Source organism: Lagopus muta, chromosome 12 (genome assembly GCF_023343835.1).
Source record: "Lagopus muta isolate bLagMut1 chromosome 12, bLagMut1 primary, whole genome shotgun sequence".
NCBI lineage: Eukaryota > Metazoa > Chordata > Aves > Galliformes > Phasianidae > Lagopus > Lagopus muta.
This window is the reverse complement of record NC_064444.1, coordinates 2,215,845-2,234,637: the sequence shown is the minus strand read 5'-3', so window position 1 is coordinate 2,234,637 and position 18,793 is coordinate 2,215,845. Positions and strand designations below refer to the sequence as shown.

Sequence of the window (18,793 nt, the reverse complement as noted above, 5' to 3'; positions counted from 1 at the left end):
AACCTGCAGAATGGAGCTTGGGGGGGGGCTGCCTCCATGCCCCCCCCCATTATATCCCTCCCTGGAGGGGTCACCCTGGACGGATGCTGCACTTGGAGGCAGGGCTCAGCCTGCTCACCCCCCCCTCTAAAATATAAACCACAGGAGGGGAAACTGAGGCAGGCAGGAGGCAACGTGACGGCTGGGCCGTGGCACAGCTGGGGGCCATAGGCACGGCGTTATTTCAGCACAGTGTCCGATTGCACAACCCCTCTCCTTTTGTTTCTCCCCAAAATACCAAGTTAGAGGGGTGCACGACACTGGATCTGAACCCTCAGTATGGGCGATGGGGAGCTGGTTGTCCCCAGAGCCCCTCGGCTATAGGGATGTCCCACTCAGCACCAGGGATGCTTGGGAGGGGGTGCCAGGAACGCAGCCCCAGCCGAGGGGAAGGAGTTAATCCCATTATTGGCAGCTCACAGATGGTGGCTGTAGCAATTCCCCTGCTTAGCAGACTTAGGAGATAACGCAGGAGGGGTGGGGAAGGAGGCAAGGGAGGAGCCATCCCTCCCCAAACACACACACAAGGGCTTGTACCCCCTCCTTGAGCCTGCAAGTGCTGTGGATGCTGTCCTCAGCCACCAGCTGCACGCCAAGGGGACAACTGAGCAAAGGCAGGGACACACGGACCCCATGGGGAACAGCATGGGGGATTTCACTGGGAACCCCACTCAGAACCCCATTGTCAACCTCATTGTAGAGCCCACTGGGATCCCTATTGGGGAGCCCAGTTCAAACCCCATTGGGGACACCACTGGGAACTCTACTGGGGACCCCATTGCAGACCCACTGTACTCACACCCAATGACCAACCCCATTTCCAACCCCACTGCCCTCCAAGCAGCTCCCATGTCCAAATGGCCACAGGCCAGCAGGGAAGTCCCTGTTTCCCTGGTATGGGGATATTTCTGCAGCTGCTCCCAGCACGGCAGAGGTGGCACCAGCACTAAGGGATAAGGGAGGCTTGGATAAAGCAGGAGGGAGGCACCACCAGCTACATGGCAAAAGCATCAAGGTGACAATTCCTTATCCACCCCCACCAAAGCCACCTTAAGGACAAAGGGTGAGTGCCATCACCGAGCCCAGCACGTGGCAGGTGACAGCTATACAACCAGAGGGCCTCGGGGACACTGCAAGGCAGCCACCCCCAGCTGTCCCCATTGCATACTCCACTGCTCAGCATTCCCCCACAGGACCCTGGGCCTGGGGAGGGCATGTTGCCATGCTGGAGGTTGCCACAGCAATGGGAAAATGGGAATCTCAGTGGGAACAGGGAGAGAGTGACACTGTAGGGGGTCCATATCCTCCGCCACGGGGGGGGGATATGGATGCAACAGCCCTGTTGGGGGTCACAATGTGCTCAGCACCTCCACGTGGGTGACCCACACTGGTACTCCCTGCCTTGGGCATCTCACTGCTGCAAGCAATGGCACAGGGGAGAAACACCTTTGGTAGAGCTTTGGGGAGGAAGAGGGACAGTCCCAAAGCCTTTGTGACACGGAGAGGCTAAAGAGGACATGGGAACGCCCCAGTAGCCACTGTAGGGTTGGGATGCTGGCTGCAGGGCTGCCTGGAGGGAGCACAGGCAGAGCCTGGCTGCTCCCCACCCCTCTGTGCCTCAGTTTCCCCTACACCAGCAGCACACAGAACACAACGGATGGTTCGTGGCTCACCCAGACAAACAGAAGCAAGCTGCCCATGTGGCAGCATCCTCCACACCTGTCACATCACCCCATCCCCACATCAGTGCTGGCCCCCCCCCCCCCCCCCCAACCCCAGCATCTCCCCCAGTGCCGGCCGCTCTGCAGGTCGTGTGCCTCACTAATCTGCCCATATGGAACACGTCCCTTTAATCTGCGCCCATATGGAGCCCGGACAAAGCCCTCACAAATCCACCCTGGGGATCCCTCGGCTCCTGTTGCACCCCCAGAGCATCCTTCTTTTACAAAGCAGCCAAACCCCCATCCCCAAATCCCCCCCCAACTTAGGGATGCTCTGCCCCACGGATGCTTTACCCAACCCCCCCGTTCACCCCCCCAGCGCCCCGATTCCCACCCGTGAGCACAGCAGTGATCTGTCAGATGGGAGCAGACAGGTTGGGGCCTGGAGCTGCCTTCCCTGCCAGCCCAGACAGCGCTCCCCTGGGATTAATACCACCATGTAAATATTAGATACTTTTGTCTCCTCCGAGACCAATTACACAAATCGTGGCAGCTCCCGCAGGACTCCCTGCTCCTACTTACTGTATCATCATTAACAGCTTATTAGAGAACAGCTGCTCAAAGAGGGGGGTAGGGGGGTGGAGAAAAAAGAAAAGGAGAGGCAGCAAGGAGACCTGCACGTAGGAGGACATGCAAGGTGACCTCTGCCCTCCCCCTGCCCCATCCCTGCTGTGCCACTCACTGGCTGGGCCTCTCTGCATGCAGCTCCAGGGACCAACAGACTGGGACCCGCTGGGAGGAGGTGCTCCATGGGTGTCACGTCGTGCAGGATGGAAAGCCCCAAAGGGACAGAGACTGCAGGAGCAAAGCCTTGGAAATGCCTCGCACATAACCCGTGTGGGAGCACCTGGGGGTCCTGTGTGGTCTGGAAGGAGGGTATCCCCCAAACTTTGGGTGCCTCACTGAGAGGGTGGTACAAGGGGACAGGAGGGGGGCATATAGGGATAGGAGGGTGGTACAAGGGGACCAGAGGGTGACAGAAGAGGACAGGAGGGTGGCACACGGAGACAGGACCAGGGCACTGCGCTGAAGCACTGTGCTGTCCTGGGGATGCTTAGGGGCTGGTTTGGAATGAGCCCATTCAGCACTCACTCAATCAATCACAGCAGCATCAAAAGGCAAAGTTAATTTGGAAGCGCATGCTCCTTGCTCTCCTTAAGCAGCGATACCAGCTCTGGGGGGGGGGGAAGGAGGGGCTCAGCACCCCTCTCAAGGGGCCGTTAAGCAGCGGGACCGGAGGATGCACGGTGCCGAGGTTGGGGGCAGAGGCCCCGCAAGGCGCTCGAAGGGCGGTGGCGCCCCCTAGCGGCCGCGCGCGATAGCGCAAGCGCCGGCTGCGCGCAGGGCGGTCGGTCGGGCTGCTGCCCTCCCCCCCCCCCCGAGGAAGACAAAAGGTTCTGGGTCACCATCTGTGCCCCCCCTCCCCTCCTCCCCGTGCTGCTTCCTGGGGGAGGCACAAGGGCTGCATGGGACAGATGCGCTGAGGTGGTTTTTTTTTTTTGAGGGGGGGGGGGTTATAGCAACACGAGCACCCTGAGTGGGGAAGGAGGGGGGGGGGGGAACCTCCCCAGGGCTGCGGGGCACAGGGAGGTGGCAGCTTCCCGTCTGATTGCTAATTATCCTCGTTATTCCGTGTCAGACACTGGCTGAAGCACCGGAGCGATTTGCTTTCTCCCTGTAATTAGGCACGGCGCAATTAGCAGCTCATTCAAGTTCAAGCTCCACGTCCTTGCGACCTTCCCAGACCTGAAACCACGTCCCTACTCGACCCACCTCTGTCCCCCATCAGCCCCCATCCATGTGCCGTGCCCCATCCCGGGTCTCCCCTCCTCTTAGGACCTGAGACGGGGCACCACTTCTTGAGGCAGCAGGAGGACATCCCTCCTAAATCCCCCCAAAACAAGCACAGCGCCCCCTCCCAGGGGCAGAACAGCAGCCCACTGGTTTCCCAGGAGAGAACTGGGAAACCCACAGGTGCAGGAAGAAGGATGTGTGCCCCATAGGTGAACACCCAGCCAAAAGCACCGATGGCTGCAGCGGTTCTGTGCTGTGCTCCCAGCAGTGGGGTGGGATGCTCAGCCCCCCCCCCCCCAGGAGCTAATTAATGCTGCTGCTCAGGCAGAGCTCATTAGCGCTGGTGCAGCATCGCGCTGCCCTTCCCAGCAGAGAGCAAGGTCAGCACATGGGGATGTGGCACAGAGAGGGATGAAGCTCATAGGGCTCTGCCCCCACCAGCACCACAAGAGGTTTTCCCATTACAGGGTGTTGTCTGGGGAGCTCACACCAGAGGGAGAAAGAAAAAAAAGAGAGAGAAAAAGGGGGAAAAAAAATAAGGGGAGGGGTGGAGAAAAAGCCCCGCAGAGCTCGAACAAGAGGGAGCAGCAGCCAAGGAAAGCAGAGGAGTCAGCCAAATGCTTCGCTCCGTGGCAAGGAGGGCGCGAGTGGGCCGCCCTGTAAATGTTTTGAATTTCCAAAACAGGAGGGAGAAGCCAAGAGCTGCCGAGCTGCCGTGTGTGCCAAGAGGGACAAAGGGCATCGCTGCCTGGCGCCTGGCCCCGGCCCCGTGGGGGGCTCTGCTGGTGTGGGGCAAAGCAGCTTCAGGGCCACCCCCCAGGTCAGGGCTAATCATAGAGGGAAGGGATGCTGAGGTGCTGGGTGGCTGCTGGGCTGTGATAGGAGGGGTGGGGGTCCTATGGATGTGGGACGTGGGTGCACGGCCACTGCTACAGCGTGGATTTGGGGTGGCCCAACAGAGAAACTCAAAGCTGTGGGATGCTCTGCTGCCAATCCCCCCCATCTACCAGGAATGGGGAAATGCACACGAGCCGCCCCAACCTGAAATCCCCCCAAGGTGCAAGGCCCTAAGCCTATCCCAGATTGCATGCAGGATGCTGCACAGGTGGTCCATCCCCAATATGGGGACACCCCCCCCCCCCCCCCCATCAGGACCTTGTAACGATGTGCCACGGCACCAGGAGGTGGGGGCAGCACCCACAGCAACGCCAACAGCACAGCCCCATTCCACACATCATAAGCTTAAATCGCAGCCTCCCATACCCCCCCCACCAAAGCCCAGCCCAACCCCATCCTGCCCTCAGCCCCATTGCCAGCCTGCCCCCAGGCGAGCCCCCCAGCAGCATTCCTGCAAGGTACCGCAGGGCTGGGAGCGAGGCAGGGAGACAATATAGGGCCTATGCGGCCTCCTCGCAGCCAGATGTGTGTTAATAAGGCAGCTGCCCCCTAAGCTAATAAGGTCACTCACTGGCTCCAGCAAGACGAGCAAACAAGCGGGGGTTTGGCTGCGGTACAGCCGCACTTGGCACTCGCCGCGCGTCGGCTTCCTGAATTCTTGCTGCCTTGCAGAGCGGAGCACGGAGCAACCCCACAGCCCACCCTTTACAGCACCCCCACATCCACAGCCTGCATCCCACCGGGGTGGTGGGGACACCCCCTACCATCCCAACCCCCCCCCCCCCCCCATCCCAGCAGTGCTGTTGCTGCAGTGCTGCACCAGGAAAACCCCTGGGGAATGGCTGCAGAGGATTCCGACATATTTTCCCAGCAGCTACACCTCGGTGAGCCCCCCCCCCCCCCCCCTCCTCCTTCCCCTCCCTGCCCCCAATCATGGCGCCTCCGACTCCCTTTGTTTTAATATCATAAAGCAAGCCAGATGCCGGCTTTAATCCCCTCAGCTGGTGAGGATTTGCAAACACATGAGGAGGCAGAGCTGCTGCTCCCCGGCCCCACGGCGCGCTGCGAGCCCCATCTGCCGCCTGGGGAAGGGGAGCTGCCCCATCACTGCCTCTAGTTGCACACCCTTGTATTTTGGGGGGGCAGGGGGGTTTCAGCTCCTTCCTCCAGCAGAGCACAGAGCAGCCCCAGCGATGGCCCCACACTCGGGGTGATGGGGATGCTGAGATGGGCCAGCAAAGGCGATGCGCAGCAGCAAAGGCTCTGCCATCAGGACTGGGAGCATGGGGCCGTATCATAGAATCCTAGAATGGCCTGGGTTGAAAAGGACCACAGTGATCATCTAGTTTCAACCCCCTGTTACGTGACAGGGTCACCAACCACCAGACCAGGCTGCCCAGCAGACCCAGCCCCCATTCACAGCCCTGGCTGCTCCTGCTCCCCCCCAGTGCTGCAAAAGCACACAGATCAACCCAAACTGCCCTGAATCCCTGGGTTTTTTTTGGCTGTTTTTTGTCTGCTTGCTTGAGGGCAAGTCGCTGTTGTGTTTTTTTTTTAAGAGCAGGCTCTCCTCCGTCCCACTTAGCAGCCAGGAGTTCAGAGGCAGCAGAGCTCAGTGCTTGAAAATGACGCCTTGTTTGCCAAGAAATCATCCCAAGGAACAAAATAATTATATTATATATATATATAAAGCCCCCAAAGATCATTAAATCCACCCAGCCCCCTCGAGAAGCCCACCCCCTCCTCAAACCACCAAAGCCCAGCTCCCAGGGCTCACATTGCTGCCCCCAGCCAGGAACAGTGCCACCCATCACCATATGGGGCTGCAGAGGGTTCATCCCTTGTCCCTGCAGGGATGCTGCAAGGGATACACCAAGGATGATGGGGCTCCGGCCCTACAGGCACAGAGATGCCACTCCCAGCCCCTCTCCAAGTTTTGGGGCTGGCAGAGGGGATGCTCCATCCCGGCAGCATCACTTCCAGTGCTTGGCAGGGAAGGGGAAAAAGGAGGCGAGAGCAGAGCCGCGGTACCATGCCAGCTTCCCCCTGCTGCCACCTCCCCCCCCCCCCCCCCGGCATCCCCCCCCCTCACACCCTGCAGCCTCCCAAAAAGCCAACGTCTCCACGCACCCCTCCAGCCAAGGGGATGGGAATGTGGAAGCAATTGCGCTTGGCAAGGCAGCAACAGTGAGTCAAAAACAGTTGTTTGGCTTGTCAGCCACCCAGGCCCCGCAGCACTCTTGTTTGCCTTCGCCTGCCTTAACCCCTTCCCACCCCAATCCCCAGCAGCCCCCCGGCCCCCACTACGTGGGGACACCCCCAAGCCAGTGGGATGACACACAGCACTCCCTAAGCAGCCCCAGTGGGATGCTAAGAGAAGGAGAGCACCTCCATCCCACCCAGCCCACGGTGGGGACCCCACATCACCACTTCACGGCACAGGGAGTGGGGTGCAGCTGTGCAGCACAACCTGCCCCCCCACCCCCCCCCCAAAGTCCCTCCAAATGAGGCCATTTAGGACATCCAAGCAAATCCCAGACTGCTTCCCCACCAGCTCCTCCCCTGCCTGCCATATGGCAGCGAGGCCACGAAAGCATCCTAAGCAGGGACACAGCCACGTGCCTGGGGCTTTCCTTCATCCCTGGGTGGCCCCGATTGGGGGAACCTGTGCCAGGCACAGCATGTCCCCCATCTGACAGCATCACAGCCCATTTCCATCCATGCCACCCTGACTGGGGATTCATCCAGCCCTCTTCCCAGCACCCATTGGGACACCCAACTAGGAGAACAAGGGTACCATAGGGAACCACCCTTAGCACACCCCAAAAGCACAAGAGGGACAGGGGGTGAGGGAAAGCCACGTGCACTTGGGGGGGGGGGGGGGGGGGAGAGGGGGGACAATACAGGATGCTGGAGCCAGGGATGCAATAAGGGGGAGCCAAGCTGCGCGCGAGGGAGAGGGGAGGAGGAGAGGTGCTGGATGACCAAAGTCATTGAACATTTTTTGGCACGCCTCTCACCCCCCTCTCCACCTCCTCCCCCCCCCGGGTATCCTGGCCGCTGGCCCAGCTCAGAGCTGAACTTAAACAAACTCCTGTTGCAGCCATCTGCTTGATTTTAAAATAAATCAAACAATCTGTTGAGCCGTGGGTGATCAAATTTCCATCTGTGCGGACGCCTGCTCGCCTCCTCGGAGCCTCCGCTTGCCTCTACCAGCCAACCACTCCTGGCAGCATGTGGCCTCCCTAATTCCTCCAGGAAAGGGAGAAACCGGACCTCCCTCCCCCCCCCCCTCCCCATGCACAACCCCCCCCCCCCCTCTCCTTCCAGCTCCCAAAACCCAGCGCTATTTTTGCAACCGCCCACCCAATGGATTCTGGATTTCAACAGGAGCGAAACATGGCTGGGTTAAGGAGGTGGGGGGGATCCCAAGAGGGCTGGAGCTCACCCATACGGGGGGGATTCCTCATCCCCTCCCCGTCCAGCACAGAGAGGGGCCGAGGGGATTAAAAATAAAAGGGCAGCAGCTGCTGGGAGCCGGCCCTGAGTTGGCCCGACGTGCTGCTGGCTGCAGGAAAGTGGCCCCACACCGCCAGGAATAGCAGCTGTGCAGCCACTAATGTGTGGCTGTCCCCACAACAGGGACACAGGGTGCACGTCACCTCCAGGTGCCAGGTCCTGAGCCAAAAGGATGGCTGTGGGGTGCGCCGGGTGCTTTTAGGGGCTGCAGGACCCCGGCCCCAACGCAGCCACGGGGAACAAGGGACCCACGTGGGCACAGGCAAGGTATTGAACGTGCTCTCAGCGAGTCCCTGTTGGCTCTGCCCTTCCTTGTGCTCAGAGGGAGAAGGGAAATGCAGCCAAAGGGCAAAAAGAGAGGGACGGGAAGGAGAAACGGGTGATGGTGAGGATGGAGCATGGATGGCACCAGGCAGAGCGCAGCAGCTGGGGTGCACTGAGAGCAGGGTGCTAGGGGAGAGGGCCAGCCCAGCAGCAGGCAAACCCCAATGCACCACGGAGGGTTGGAAGGACACGGGGTTGCTGCAGGGCAATGCATTGCCCGAGGTCTGCAATGCCATTTGCCACAGAGCAGAATCAGCTGTGAGGAAGAGGAGGAGTGCGGACACCGTGAGCCCACTCCTGCACTACGGAACCAACCTCTCCTTTATGCACGGTGCTGAGCCCCAGCAGCACAGCTCACTGCTGCAAATGTCCAACACTGGGGGTGTTTGGGAGCCAAACCCAAGCAGAGTGCAGGTGAGCAGAGGGTCAGTGACCACACGGCAGGGAAGTGTCCCCAGGGTGGGGGCAATGGCAGCACGCTTGGCCAGAACCACTACATCCTCCTTACTGCAATGCCACCATGCCACCCACCCCAGGGACACTCCGTGCCCCATGGAAAACAAACCCCCATGGCCAGGGATGGGACGGGGCTCCCCATAGGGGTGCTGGGTGCACAGTGCAGCTTTGAGGTGACTGCAAGGAGCAGGTTGCACTGCACCAGCAATAGTGGGAACGGGGGGGGGGGGGGGGGGAAGAAGTAAAAAAAAGGAGTAATAACACACCGCCACCAAACCCCTTTTTGGAAGAGGAAAGACGTGACAGGACCTGGCTGAGAAGCAGGAGAAAGCCCAGATTTCCTCATTACAGTGCAGATGTTCTGGACTGAAAACAGAAGACAGCAGGAGCACAACTCAGCCCCCCCCCCCCCCTCCCAGGACACCGCAGTCAGGGCATCTGCGCTCCATCCACAGGCAGCAGCAGTGGCTCCAGCCCTGTCCCTCCCCCCAGACCCACCACCCTGGGGGCCACCCGCACCCCAGAGCTGTGGTGTGGTGGCAGCCAGGCCCTGTCCCCACATAGGGTTGACCTTGGCACGATCCCTTCCCCCCCCCTTTCCCCCCCCCCCAGAGGACTGAAGGGCTCTGTGTGCAGCGTGTTTGCGCTCACGGCGGTAATCCAGGGAGGGGGGAGAGAGGGAGAAGCAAACGCAGCTGTTGAAGCAGTGCAGACAGGGAGGGAGGTACGCATACATGCTTATCCTGGGCAGGGTGATAGCCACCATCACCAGCACTTGATCATCTGCTGACAAAAAGCCGACCCAAGAACACACTGCAGGCAGATGGGTTGGATGGTGCCGTGTCCCCTGTCCCCCCCCCCAGGGCACTGGAGACGCCTTGTGCAGCTGTCTGTCTGTCCATCCATCCCTGCAGCCACAAACCTCCCAGCAAGAGGTTGGGTTGGCCATCACCAAAGCACCTCCAGCTCTGAGGGCACTGGCACAACCCCAGAACTGGAAGGAGGGGGGGACACACCACATCACCATGGGACACGGCCCTGAGGAAGAGCATTTGACACAGGCTCCATGCCTCCTGCTAACGATGCACTAAGTCAGCCACAGTGCCCACTGAGTGCTGACAGACCAGCTGCCCCCTGCTGAGGATGGTCCTTCTCCTCCCACCCCTACTGCAGCATCTGATGCCCCCAGCAGCCACAACTGTGCCCAAGAAATGGAGCATGCCCAAAGCCCACCCTGAACCCCACTGATGTGAACATCCCCCGTTCCCATCTGTCACCCCCCAGCCAACCCCATGGGAAGCAGCAGGAAGCAGCAGTGTGGGATCAGACGATTTCCTGAGGCTGTGCATAGGGCCAGGAGGAGCACCAGACACCAGACTGACCCCACAGAGCCCCCACGCTGCACACTGTCAAATCTGGAGGGTTTCAGCCCACAGCAAGCTCCCAGCACACAGGGGGGCCACGTCAGGTTGCACAGCACAGAGGACATCCAAGGGGCTGCACTGTGTCTGGGAGCAGCAGACCCCCATAGCAACAGAAACACTCCAAAGCTGAGCAGCAGCACCGAGCTCCTACACCTGCAGTGCAACAGCGTGGGCACCCCCAGCCCCATTTCACATGGGCCGCTGGATATCCCCCTGCAAGCACAGTGGTCACTGTGTGACACAAGCCAGCCATGGGGGTCCCAGCACACTCTGAGAAGGTCTGAGGGCGCAGCTGCTGCTCTGAGCACAAACAGATGACTTCAGACTCCTGAGAGCAACTAAAGCCCAGCAGCTCTCGCACTGATGCGGAACAGGGGGAGAAAAATAAAAACAAAATACAGCAGCGCCAGGTTTATACATGGGATGAGCTGCAAAGTGCACACAGGCAGCAGCCCCAACAGAGCCCACCCCACCCCCCACCCCCCAACCTTTGCTCCCTGCACTACAGCTGAAGATCCAGGAATAAATGGTCCCAGCACAGGCAAACAGCTGCAGGGGCTGTTATCAGCCATGGGGGAGCAGAGCAGCTGCACGGAGCAGAGCGTGACCTGCAGCAGCAGCCTGGCCCTGTGCATCCTCCCCTGGGTGCTGCAGGGGGGAGAACTGTGCTCCTGACAGCTCTGGAAACGATGCATTTTGCAAACCCAACCTCCCAGCAACTCAGAACGGGATGCGTTTTGCAAAAGTAGAGCACAGCTCTGCAGCACACAAAGCAACAAAGGGCCAACGCAAACTGAAATGCAGCGCTGCTGCATGGCTCTGCATGGCCAAGGCATGCTTCAGGCATCCCTGCAGCCCAGCAGGGGAGGGCTGGGGGTCGGGGATGAGGAGCAGTCAGAGCCCTTTGCTGAGGCCTGGAGGACAGTGCAGCTGGAAGGGCTCCCAGCCCAGCTGCTCACAGCACAGGGAAGCCCGGTGCTGCTGGGAGACTGCCACCAGCACAGCACTCCCATCCTGCACAGAGGCCATGTCCCCACACCAGGGCTGTGTCTGCACTGTACCGAGCTCAGCAGGTGCCCCCAACACCTACAGTCCCATCCCATGCAGGCAGGGCACAGCACCCCCTTCCCTGTATGCAGCCCTCACCTTCGGGGAGCTCTGCCCCATCACCCGTTCAGATTTGTCCCTCTCACATCCCCAGTGAGAGCGATGTCACACCAAAGGGACAATCCTGTGCCATCCTTTGCAGCCTGGGATCCCTTTTGTGGAGTACTTCAAGGCAATGTCTGGCTGGATGCTGCCCAGCGAGAGCTCCTGGCCTGATGTCCCTCACAAGGAGCAGGAGCTGCTGCAAGATGCTCTGAGTGTTGCAAAAGCCTTTGCACCATCCCCTGTCCCAGAGAGAGGAGGGCATTGCATGGGATATTTCACACAGAGAGGGCAAAAGAAAACCACCAGATCAAGAGAAATTCTCTTCCCTCCCTCTTAATAAGGAACAAATCCTGTAACTACATCTGCAAAGTGCACTGTAAAGCCTAGGGATGCCACAGCACACTGCCAGCTGCAAATACTGCCTGGAGCCTGCAGGGAAGGAAGGGAGGATGGTTGCAGAGTGGGGTGCAGGGCACAGGCAGCCTTCCTGGGCAGTGTGCATTTCAGGATGGTACCCTGCAGGTGCCCTGGGAGGAGAAAGGCAGCGTCCAGACCCCACACCCTTTGGGGAATGGGACAGAAAGTAGGGAGGGATTAGGAAAAAATATATATATAGCAGCCAGGTGGTGAGCTGTGGAGTCAGCACAAGGGCTGTGGCAGCGCTGGCATTTGGGACAGCTGGGACAGCAAGGTCAGCCCAGCCAAGGCACAGAGCCCACCGTGGGGCACAAGGGAAGGGTGCTAGGAACCTATGGGTGACCCCCCATAGGACACAGGGTGACACTGAGCAGGAGGGCAGGGGATGGGGGGGGGGTGCAGGCTTGCAGCCCAGCTGTGTGCATTGCAAACACGCTGTGACCTCAACAGCAAGAGAAGTGAGGGGCACTTTCTCCTCGTGTTGTTTGCAGCGCTCGACACCAGCAGCACCACCGGTTGGAACTGAGACCCTACAAGACAGAGCAGGATCCCCTTTGCTCTCCTGTTCCCCTCCCTCCCCCCCTTGCACAGCCCACACACAGAGCAAGAGGAGCAGCCAGCGGGCAGGGAGCACGCAACCACCAGGCTGGCACCTCATTCCTGCTGCTTTTGGTCAGTTTGCTTCAAAATGAAGCAAAGATGCAATGAAAGCAAAGGTTCCCCAGGCCACGACCTGGGCAGCTTTTTGCACTGCAGCACACCTGAGACCCGCACACCCTTCCCAGCAATTTTGCACAGTGCAATGCAGGAGGTCAGGCTTCCCCCTGGCCTCCTGCATTTGCTTTTGCAGCACCATTTCTGCTGACAAGCAGTGGGACAGGGCTTAGCCAAGAGCACAGCAGCTCTTTGAAGTCAGCCAGCAACGTTTTTTCAAAGGAAAGGCAAAAACGCCTCCCAACAGCTGTTTTGAAACACAGTGTGACAGAGCCCAAAAGAAAGGGGCCAAACCCTCTGCTCCCAACCTGCAACCCTGGGGCAGATGCCCTCTGCTAAAACCCCAACCAGGGTCAGAGCTGAGCCTCCTGCTCCATTGGATGCCTGCAGGAAGCCCAAACCCTGCCCTGACAGCAGGTGATGCTCACAGAGCAGTCAGAGAACCTCCTGAGGACAGCAATATCTCCAGGCGCACGCTGAGCACTGACCTGAGAGCACAACACTGAGCTGATGCAGTGCTTGGGCACCACAGCCACCAGCTAAGGGCAGGAGGACTTGGACTGAGCTCTGGAATATCAACCAGCACAGGAAGCTTTATGGCACACTATAATTCCATCTCTATGTTCCATCTCCTGTAACCCCTCTCTCCCCAAGACCAACAGCCTCCCCTCTCCCCTACACATTCAGTGCCCTCTTCTCTCCAGCACTTTCCCAGCCACAGTTTACAGTTCATTCAGACTGTCCAGTTCACAGCATCAGGCACTCACCCTACAACAGCACACTGGTGCTCATAAGCCTCCCTTTGCAAAGGGCAGAGCTGGGAGAAGGAGAAGGATATACCCTCATGGTGCACACCTAAAGGACATCCAGACACCCACACTGAGAAACCACTTGGGATCTCAAACCTACCCTATAAAAGCCAAAACCAGGAGGCCCTGCTGCAGCTCCCACACAAACATCCCCCCCTCCAAAGAAACTCACCTACAGAAGAATCACCCTGAACACAACCTCCCCACTGCTCCTCAGCTCCAACCAGCAGTAGATTCACCACAACCCCTCTGCCTCTGCCTTCCTAACAAGCTTCAGGTGCTGAGATCCCTCGTTAGCAGCTCAGTGCTAACAGCCCTGATGCTCACCCAGCAGCAAGACCATATGGGTCACCCCCACTGCAGGCAGGGCAGCAGCAAGCCACCAGCTCTGGGTGCAAGGGAAAACATACCTACAGCAAACAGAGCTGCCAGGAGGGACAGGGAAGTGGTTTCATCCCTGTGTTAATAGGATGCATGATGATAGGGAGGAAAAAGGCAAGAAGACAGCAAAAGTCAACATCAGGACATGGGACAGCCCCACAAAGTGCAGCAATCCTTGTGTTCACCCCGAGCAGCAATGCCTCCTGCACTGCTCTCGTTGTAGCAGCCCTTTAATTTGCTCATTAGCAAACCCAGGAACAAGAGGGAAGCACTGAATAGCATCCCTTCCCCAGCACAACCCCCACATCCAACCCCCCCAGTCTGCTTTTCATGGCCCCGCACAAAAGCTTTTCAGTGCTGCACAGGTCAAAGACAGGAGTCCAAGGGGAAGTTTGGGGCTTGGGCCGGTGGGGAGAAGGGCTCACGTGTCTGCATCCCCACAATGGAGTGCTCAGAAATGCCATATCCCAGCATGGAGAAGTGTGAGCCACCACCAGCTGGGGATGTGCAAATCTCATTTCCAGCTGCTGGTGCATCACCCCTGGTCAGCATCACCCCCAGGTCAGCATCACCCCTGGGTCAGCATCACCCCTGGGTCAGCACAGCGGGCTGCTCCCTGCATCCCAGCCCTCCCAGCCCCCTCAGCACGAGCTGAGCGCCGCCAGATGCCAATGGGGCAGGAGATGGACAGACAGACAGAAGAGCTGTGAGCACGTGGGGGGTGACCCACACATCCTTGCTCCATTGAGCCCCGTGCACGTGGCGCCGTTGCATCAGCTGCAAGCAGCATCCCGAGAAGGCAAGGATGCAATGAATCACCCTCACTCCACGAGGGACCCGCATGGATGGCAGCCAGGCAGAATGGGGAAACCACCCAAAATCAACGGATCCCAGGGGATTCCCTTCGCTGGTGCCTCTCCTACACCGTGGCTTCCCATATGGCACCACCGGACACCAAACTGTGAGCCCATGGCTTGCAGAAACGGTCGCTGTGATCGGGCTGGGGAGGCTGGAGAGAAAAGGAGCGCCGTTTGGGGAGGGCTGTTTTGCATTTCCAAAGAAAATGCCAGCGCTTCGGAGAGCCGCGGGGTTCTGGCTACAAACTGAGCCGAAAGGCTTTGAAAACTCATTTGAGGATTTGGGATGGTGGTGTCTCACAGCGCCCGGGCTGGGGCCTGCTTTGCAGACACAGAGCAGCTGCTCTCCAGGAGCTGGAAATTTGGGGCTGGAAATGTAGGGCTAAAAGCAGGAGTTCCCCCGTCCCACGGGAAGGAACGCAAACTTGGCGGAAGGAAATCTTTGCTCTCCTGTGCAACTTCCCAGGCGCTGCCCTGCAGCACCCTGCATAACCCCGCGCTGCACATCAGCCTCCCAGCTGCAGGAAGGGCTCGGGTTGCTGCGGGAGGAAACCCTTTGATTGGGGCTCCCTATAAAACCGGAGACAACGTGGGAAGTTTCCTCGGCGGCGCGCTCCTTCCATCTCCAGAGGATGCGGCGAGCATGGGCAGCCCTAGAGCAGCTCCGGTTATCCGTGGCTGCAAGAGGTCCACGCTCAGGATTTCCTTGGTTCTGGCCACTTTGGATGCCAAACAAGCCCACCTCCCTCATACAGGGCTGCAAAGAGCCGGTGCCAACACCTCAGAGAGATGGCTCTGTGCAAGGCCTGGTTGGAAGGATTTTTTCTTGGAATCCTCTTGGAAGGATATTTATCCGCTCCCTGTTGGCTTGACGGCTCCGAAAGCTCATTGCTAAAGGCACCCCATTCATTAGCACTGCCCCAACGGGACCGAACCCAAAAGGAGAGCATCCATCTACGTCACCTGCTGGCTGCCAGCACTGTCACAGCATGGGGGGGCAAAGGGGACCAGGGATGCCTTACCTTGGGGACGATAGCCGGGGGTGGCACGGCCAGCAGCTCCGGGGGGGCCACGCTTTTGCCAGCCAGGACCACGGCCCCGCACTCTGCACACGCGCCGATGGTCAGCTGCTTGCCATCATCCACCAGCAGGCTGTTGGCCACGCGGAGGGTGTAGAGGAAGACAGGCAGCCTGGCGACCTGCACCGCTTTTAATCCAAGGCATCGCTTCTTCTCCTGGCGGCAGAAGAAGCAGACGAAGGTCTCCACTTTATACTGGCGGGACCAGGCGCTGCTGGGGTGCTGGGAGTTCCTGCCCTCGTGCTGCAGCCACTGGCCCAGCAGGTCGTGGTAGCACAGCACACACGTGGCCACCAGCCCCGTCGAGTCGGCCGGCCGTGCCCGTGGGGCTGGCGGGTAGACGGTGAGGAAGGGAAAGAACGGTTCCTTCTCTCCAAATCTCCCCGGCGGGTTGACGTTGAGCTGGAACTCCCTGCCGGCTCCCAGTTCAGCCCCGCAGATGTAGCACACCGAGGTGGGACCTCCTGGTTTGCCGATGGGGTGACCTGGCTCCGAGGCAGAGAACACCTGGTGGTACCTCCCCAGGAAGCTCTGCACCGAGTTGATGAGCTCCTCGTTGTGGCACGCGCGGTACATGGCCCACAGGTCCTGCAGGACCCCATAGCACTTGCGACAGCTGCTCACCTCCCAGTGCTTGTTCAGCCCCTTGGCTCCAGGCGGGCAAGGCAGGAGGCTGAGGAAGGGGAAGTGCATGGTGCTCTTGGCGTTCCCGTTGGTGATTTTGGCCGCCACCCGGCCTCGCCTCTTTGCCACACTCCTCCCCACACAGATAACACGCCTCGGGCACCACGGGGACACCGGTTCCATCCTCTTTGAGTCCCCTTGGACGGCCCTTGGGCATGGCGTTGGCGTTGAGGGGCACCACGTAGAGCCGCTGCAGCACGGGCACGTTGGCCAGCTCGAAGCTCTGCCACTGCTGCATGAGCGAGGAGAAGCAGCAGGGGCACACCAGGGTGCTGCCGGCTGGAGAGAGGGGCTGGGCGCCCGGCGGGGGGCTGTGCAGCCAAAGGAATGGGAAAAAAGGAGCCGGCGAGCTCTTCTCCTGCTTCTGCACGTGGACGCGGTGCTGCCCGCCGGGCGCCAAAGAGCTGCCGCAGATGTAGCAGGCGGTGCCCGGCACCCAAGCGGGCCGCTCGCCGCCTTCCTCCTCCTCCTCGCCTTCCTCCTCCTCGCTGGTGATGTTGATCTCGCTGTCCGACGAGCAGCACGCCGCCCCCCGCTTGATCCCCGCTGCCACCGGGGGGGCCCTGAGCGCGCCGCCCGCCCCCCTCGGGCTCCGAGAGGGGATCGGCGTCGGACAGCTCGGACAGCTCGGAGCCGGCCGCCGGCCCTTCGTCCTCCTCCTCCTCTTCCTCCTCCTCCTCCTCCTCCTCGCGGCGGCAAGGCGGCGCGCCGGGGTCCCAGCCCGGAGCCCCCCGCCGCAGCCCGCTGCCCCCCGCCGCCGCCGCCGCCGCCGCCTCGCACTGGTGGGGCCGCTTGAGCCAATACATGCGCTTCTCCACGGGCGTGCGACTGCGCTCGAAGGAGTCCCACTGCTCTCCCAGGAAACAGCGGCAGACGGCGCAGACCAAAGCGCAACCCTCCGCCGAGACGGCGCGGGCTCCGGGCGCCGGCTCTTGGTGCTGGAGGAACGGAAAGAAGGGCCGGTGGTCGCGGGGGGGCCTCACTTGGAGCTTCAGCTCTTTGCCGCGGCTGATGCCGCCGCCGCAGATGAAGCAGCAGAGCGGCGCCGACGGGGGTTGCGGAGCCCCGGGGCCGCCCGCAGCCGCCGCCGCGCCGCCCTCGCCGGCCGCCAGCGCGGCCATCAGCCGCTGTTTGCGGGAGAGCGGCGCCGCCGCCGCCGCCCCCGGCCCCGCCGCGCTCATCGCCGCCCCCGGCTCATCCCGCGGCTCCGCCGGACACGCAGGCTCGGGGGGCGGGTTTGAGGAGCTCCCCCCCCTTCGCCTCCCTCCGGGCCGCGCCCGCCCTCCTCCTGGGTTGGAAAAGGGGTGGAAGAAAAAAAAAAGAAAGTGTTTTGGGGGAGGTGGGGGGAGGTTGGAGGGGGTAAAGGGGAGAGGGGAGAAAGGAGAAAGGAGAAAGGAAAAGGGGGGAGGGAGAGGAAGGAAAAAAAAAAGAGGAAGAAGGAAAAAGGGGGGCGAAAAAAGGGAAAGGGGAAAAAGGGAAATAAAAGGGAAAAAGGAGGGAGGATAAAAGGGGGGAAGGAAAAAAAGGGAAAAAGAGGGGAAAGGGGGGAAAGGAAAATGAAAAAAAAAACCGAAAGGGGAAGGAAAAAAAGAGAGGAAAGGAAAAGGGGGGAAGGAAAAGGGAGAGAAAGGGGGAAAAGGAAAAAGAGGAAGAAATGAGGGGAGAAGGTAAAAAAAAGAAAATAAAGGGAAAAAGAGAAAGGGGGGGAAGAAAAAAGGTGAAAGGGCAAAAAAAAAAAAAAAAGAAATGGGAAAAAAAATAAGGAAAAGGGGGAAAAAAAAAGGGGGAAAAGGGAAGTGAGAGAAAAAAAGAATGAAAGAAAGGGGAAAAAAAAAAAAAAAAAAAACACGGAATAAAAAGTTCGCTGCGAAAGTTTGGGTGCCGCTGCGAGGCGCGGAGGAAGGGCGGCTGCGAACCGCCTCCCGGCACCGCCGCACCGCCCTCCCCTCCCCGGCGCCCCCGACCCGGCCCCGCCCGCACCGCCGCCCCCATCGCGACCTTCCAGCTTGGGGGGGTTGAGGGGGGCACGAGCAGAACCCACCGAGAGCCGTGGGGGGATTCGCGAGCTGCCCCACGCCCCTCTCCATCCTTCTTCACCCACCCCCTCTGTGCGCGCTTTGTGTCCCCACCCCCCTCCCGTGCCGGAGACACCGCGACACCGTCCCTGTCCTTCGCAGCGCCGCGCACCAGACATTAACTCAGTGCCCCGACCGAGTCCCAGCCCCAGTAATTTATTTCGCATTTAAAAGTCCTGCTGCTGTTCCAGTTCAATACCAGATTCTATTTCCCGCTTGGCCCTAAAATGCTGCATCGCTTTGCCGCTCGCTGGTAAATAGCTGATGTGTTCTCAGCCGGAGCTGGCCGCGTTTCAGCGACGCATGCAATAATCCCGGTATATCCTTACCTGCCTTACAGCCCGCGATAAGATTTAGTGCTTGTAAAGCACTTTGTTGTCCTTGGACAACAGGCACCGCGGAAGCTCAAAGCGTACCGGGGTCCGGCCGCAGTGAAACCTGCCTTATTAAT

General features: G+C 59.9%; 2 protein-coding genes across 2 annotated transcripts in view; both read right to left on the bottom strand.

The window, feature by feature from the left end:
• Positions 1-16,433, bottom strand: part of LOC125699428 (genetic suppressor element 1-like) — an 85,210-nt gene extending 68,777 nt beyond the window's left edge. Inside the window, exon 1 of the mRNA XM_048958954.1 lies at positions 15,527-16,433. Coding sequence (XP_048814911.1) covers positions 15,527-16,390 — 864 coding nt within the window. The 5' untranslated portion in view covers positions 16,391-16,433. The remainder of the gene's footprint in view (positions 1-15,526) is intronic.
• Positions 16,434-16,686: 253 nt separating this feature from the next.
• On the bottom strand, positions 16,687-17,448 carry LOC125699477 (glutamate receptor ionotropic, NMDA 2D-like; the record flags this gene model as incomplete). Its single annotated transcript, XM_048959046.1, has 1 exon — positions 16,687-17,448. A coding segment is annotated over exon 1 (762 nt), but the record flags the coding sequence as incomplete, so codon positions are not given.
• Positions 17,449-18,793: the final 1,345 nt, after the last annotated feature.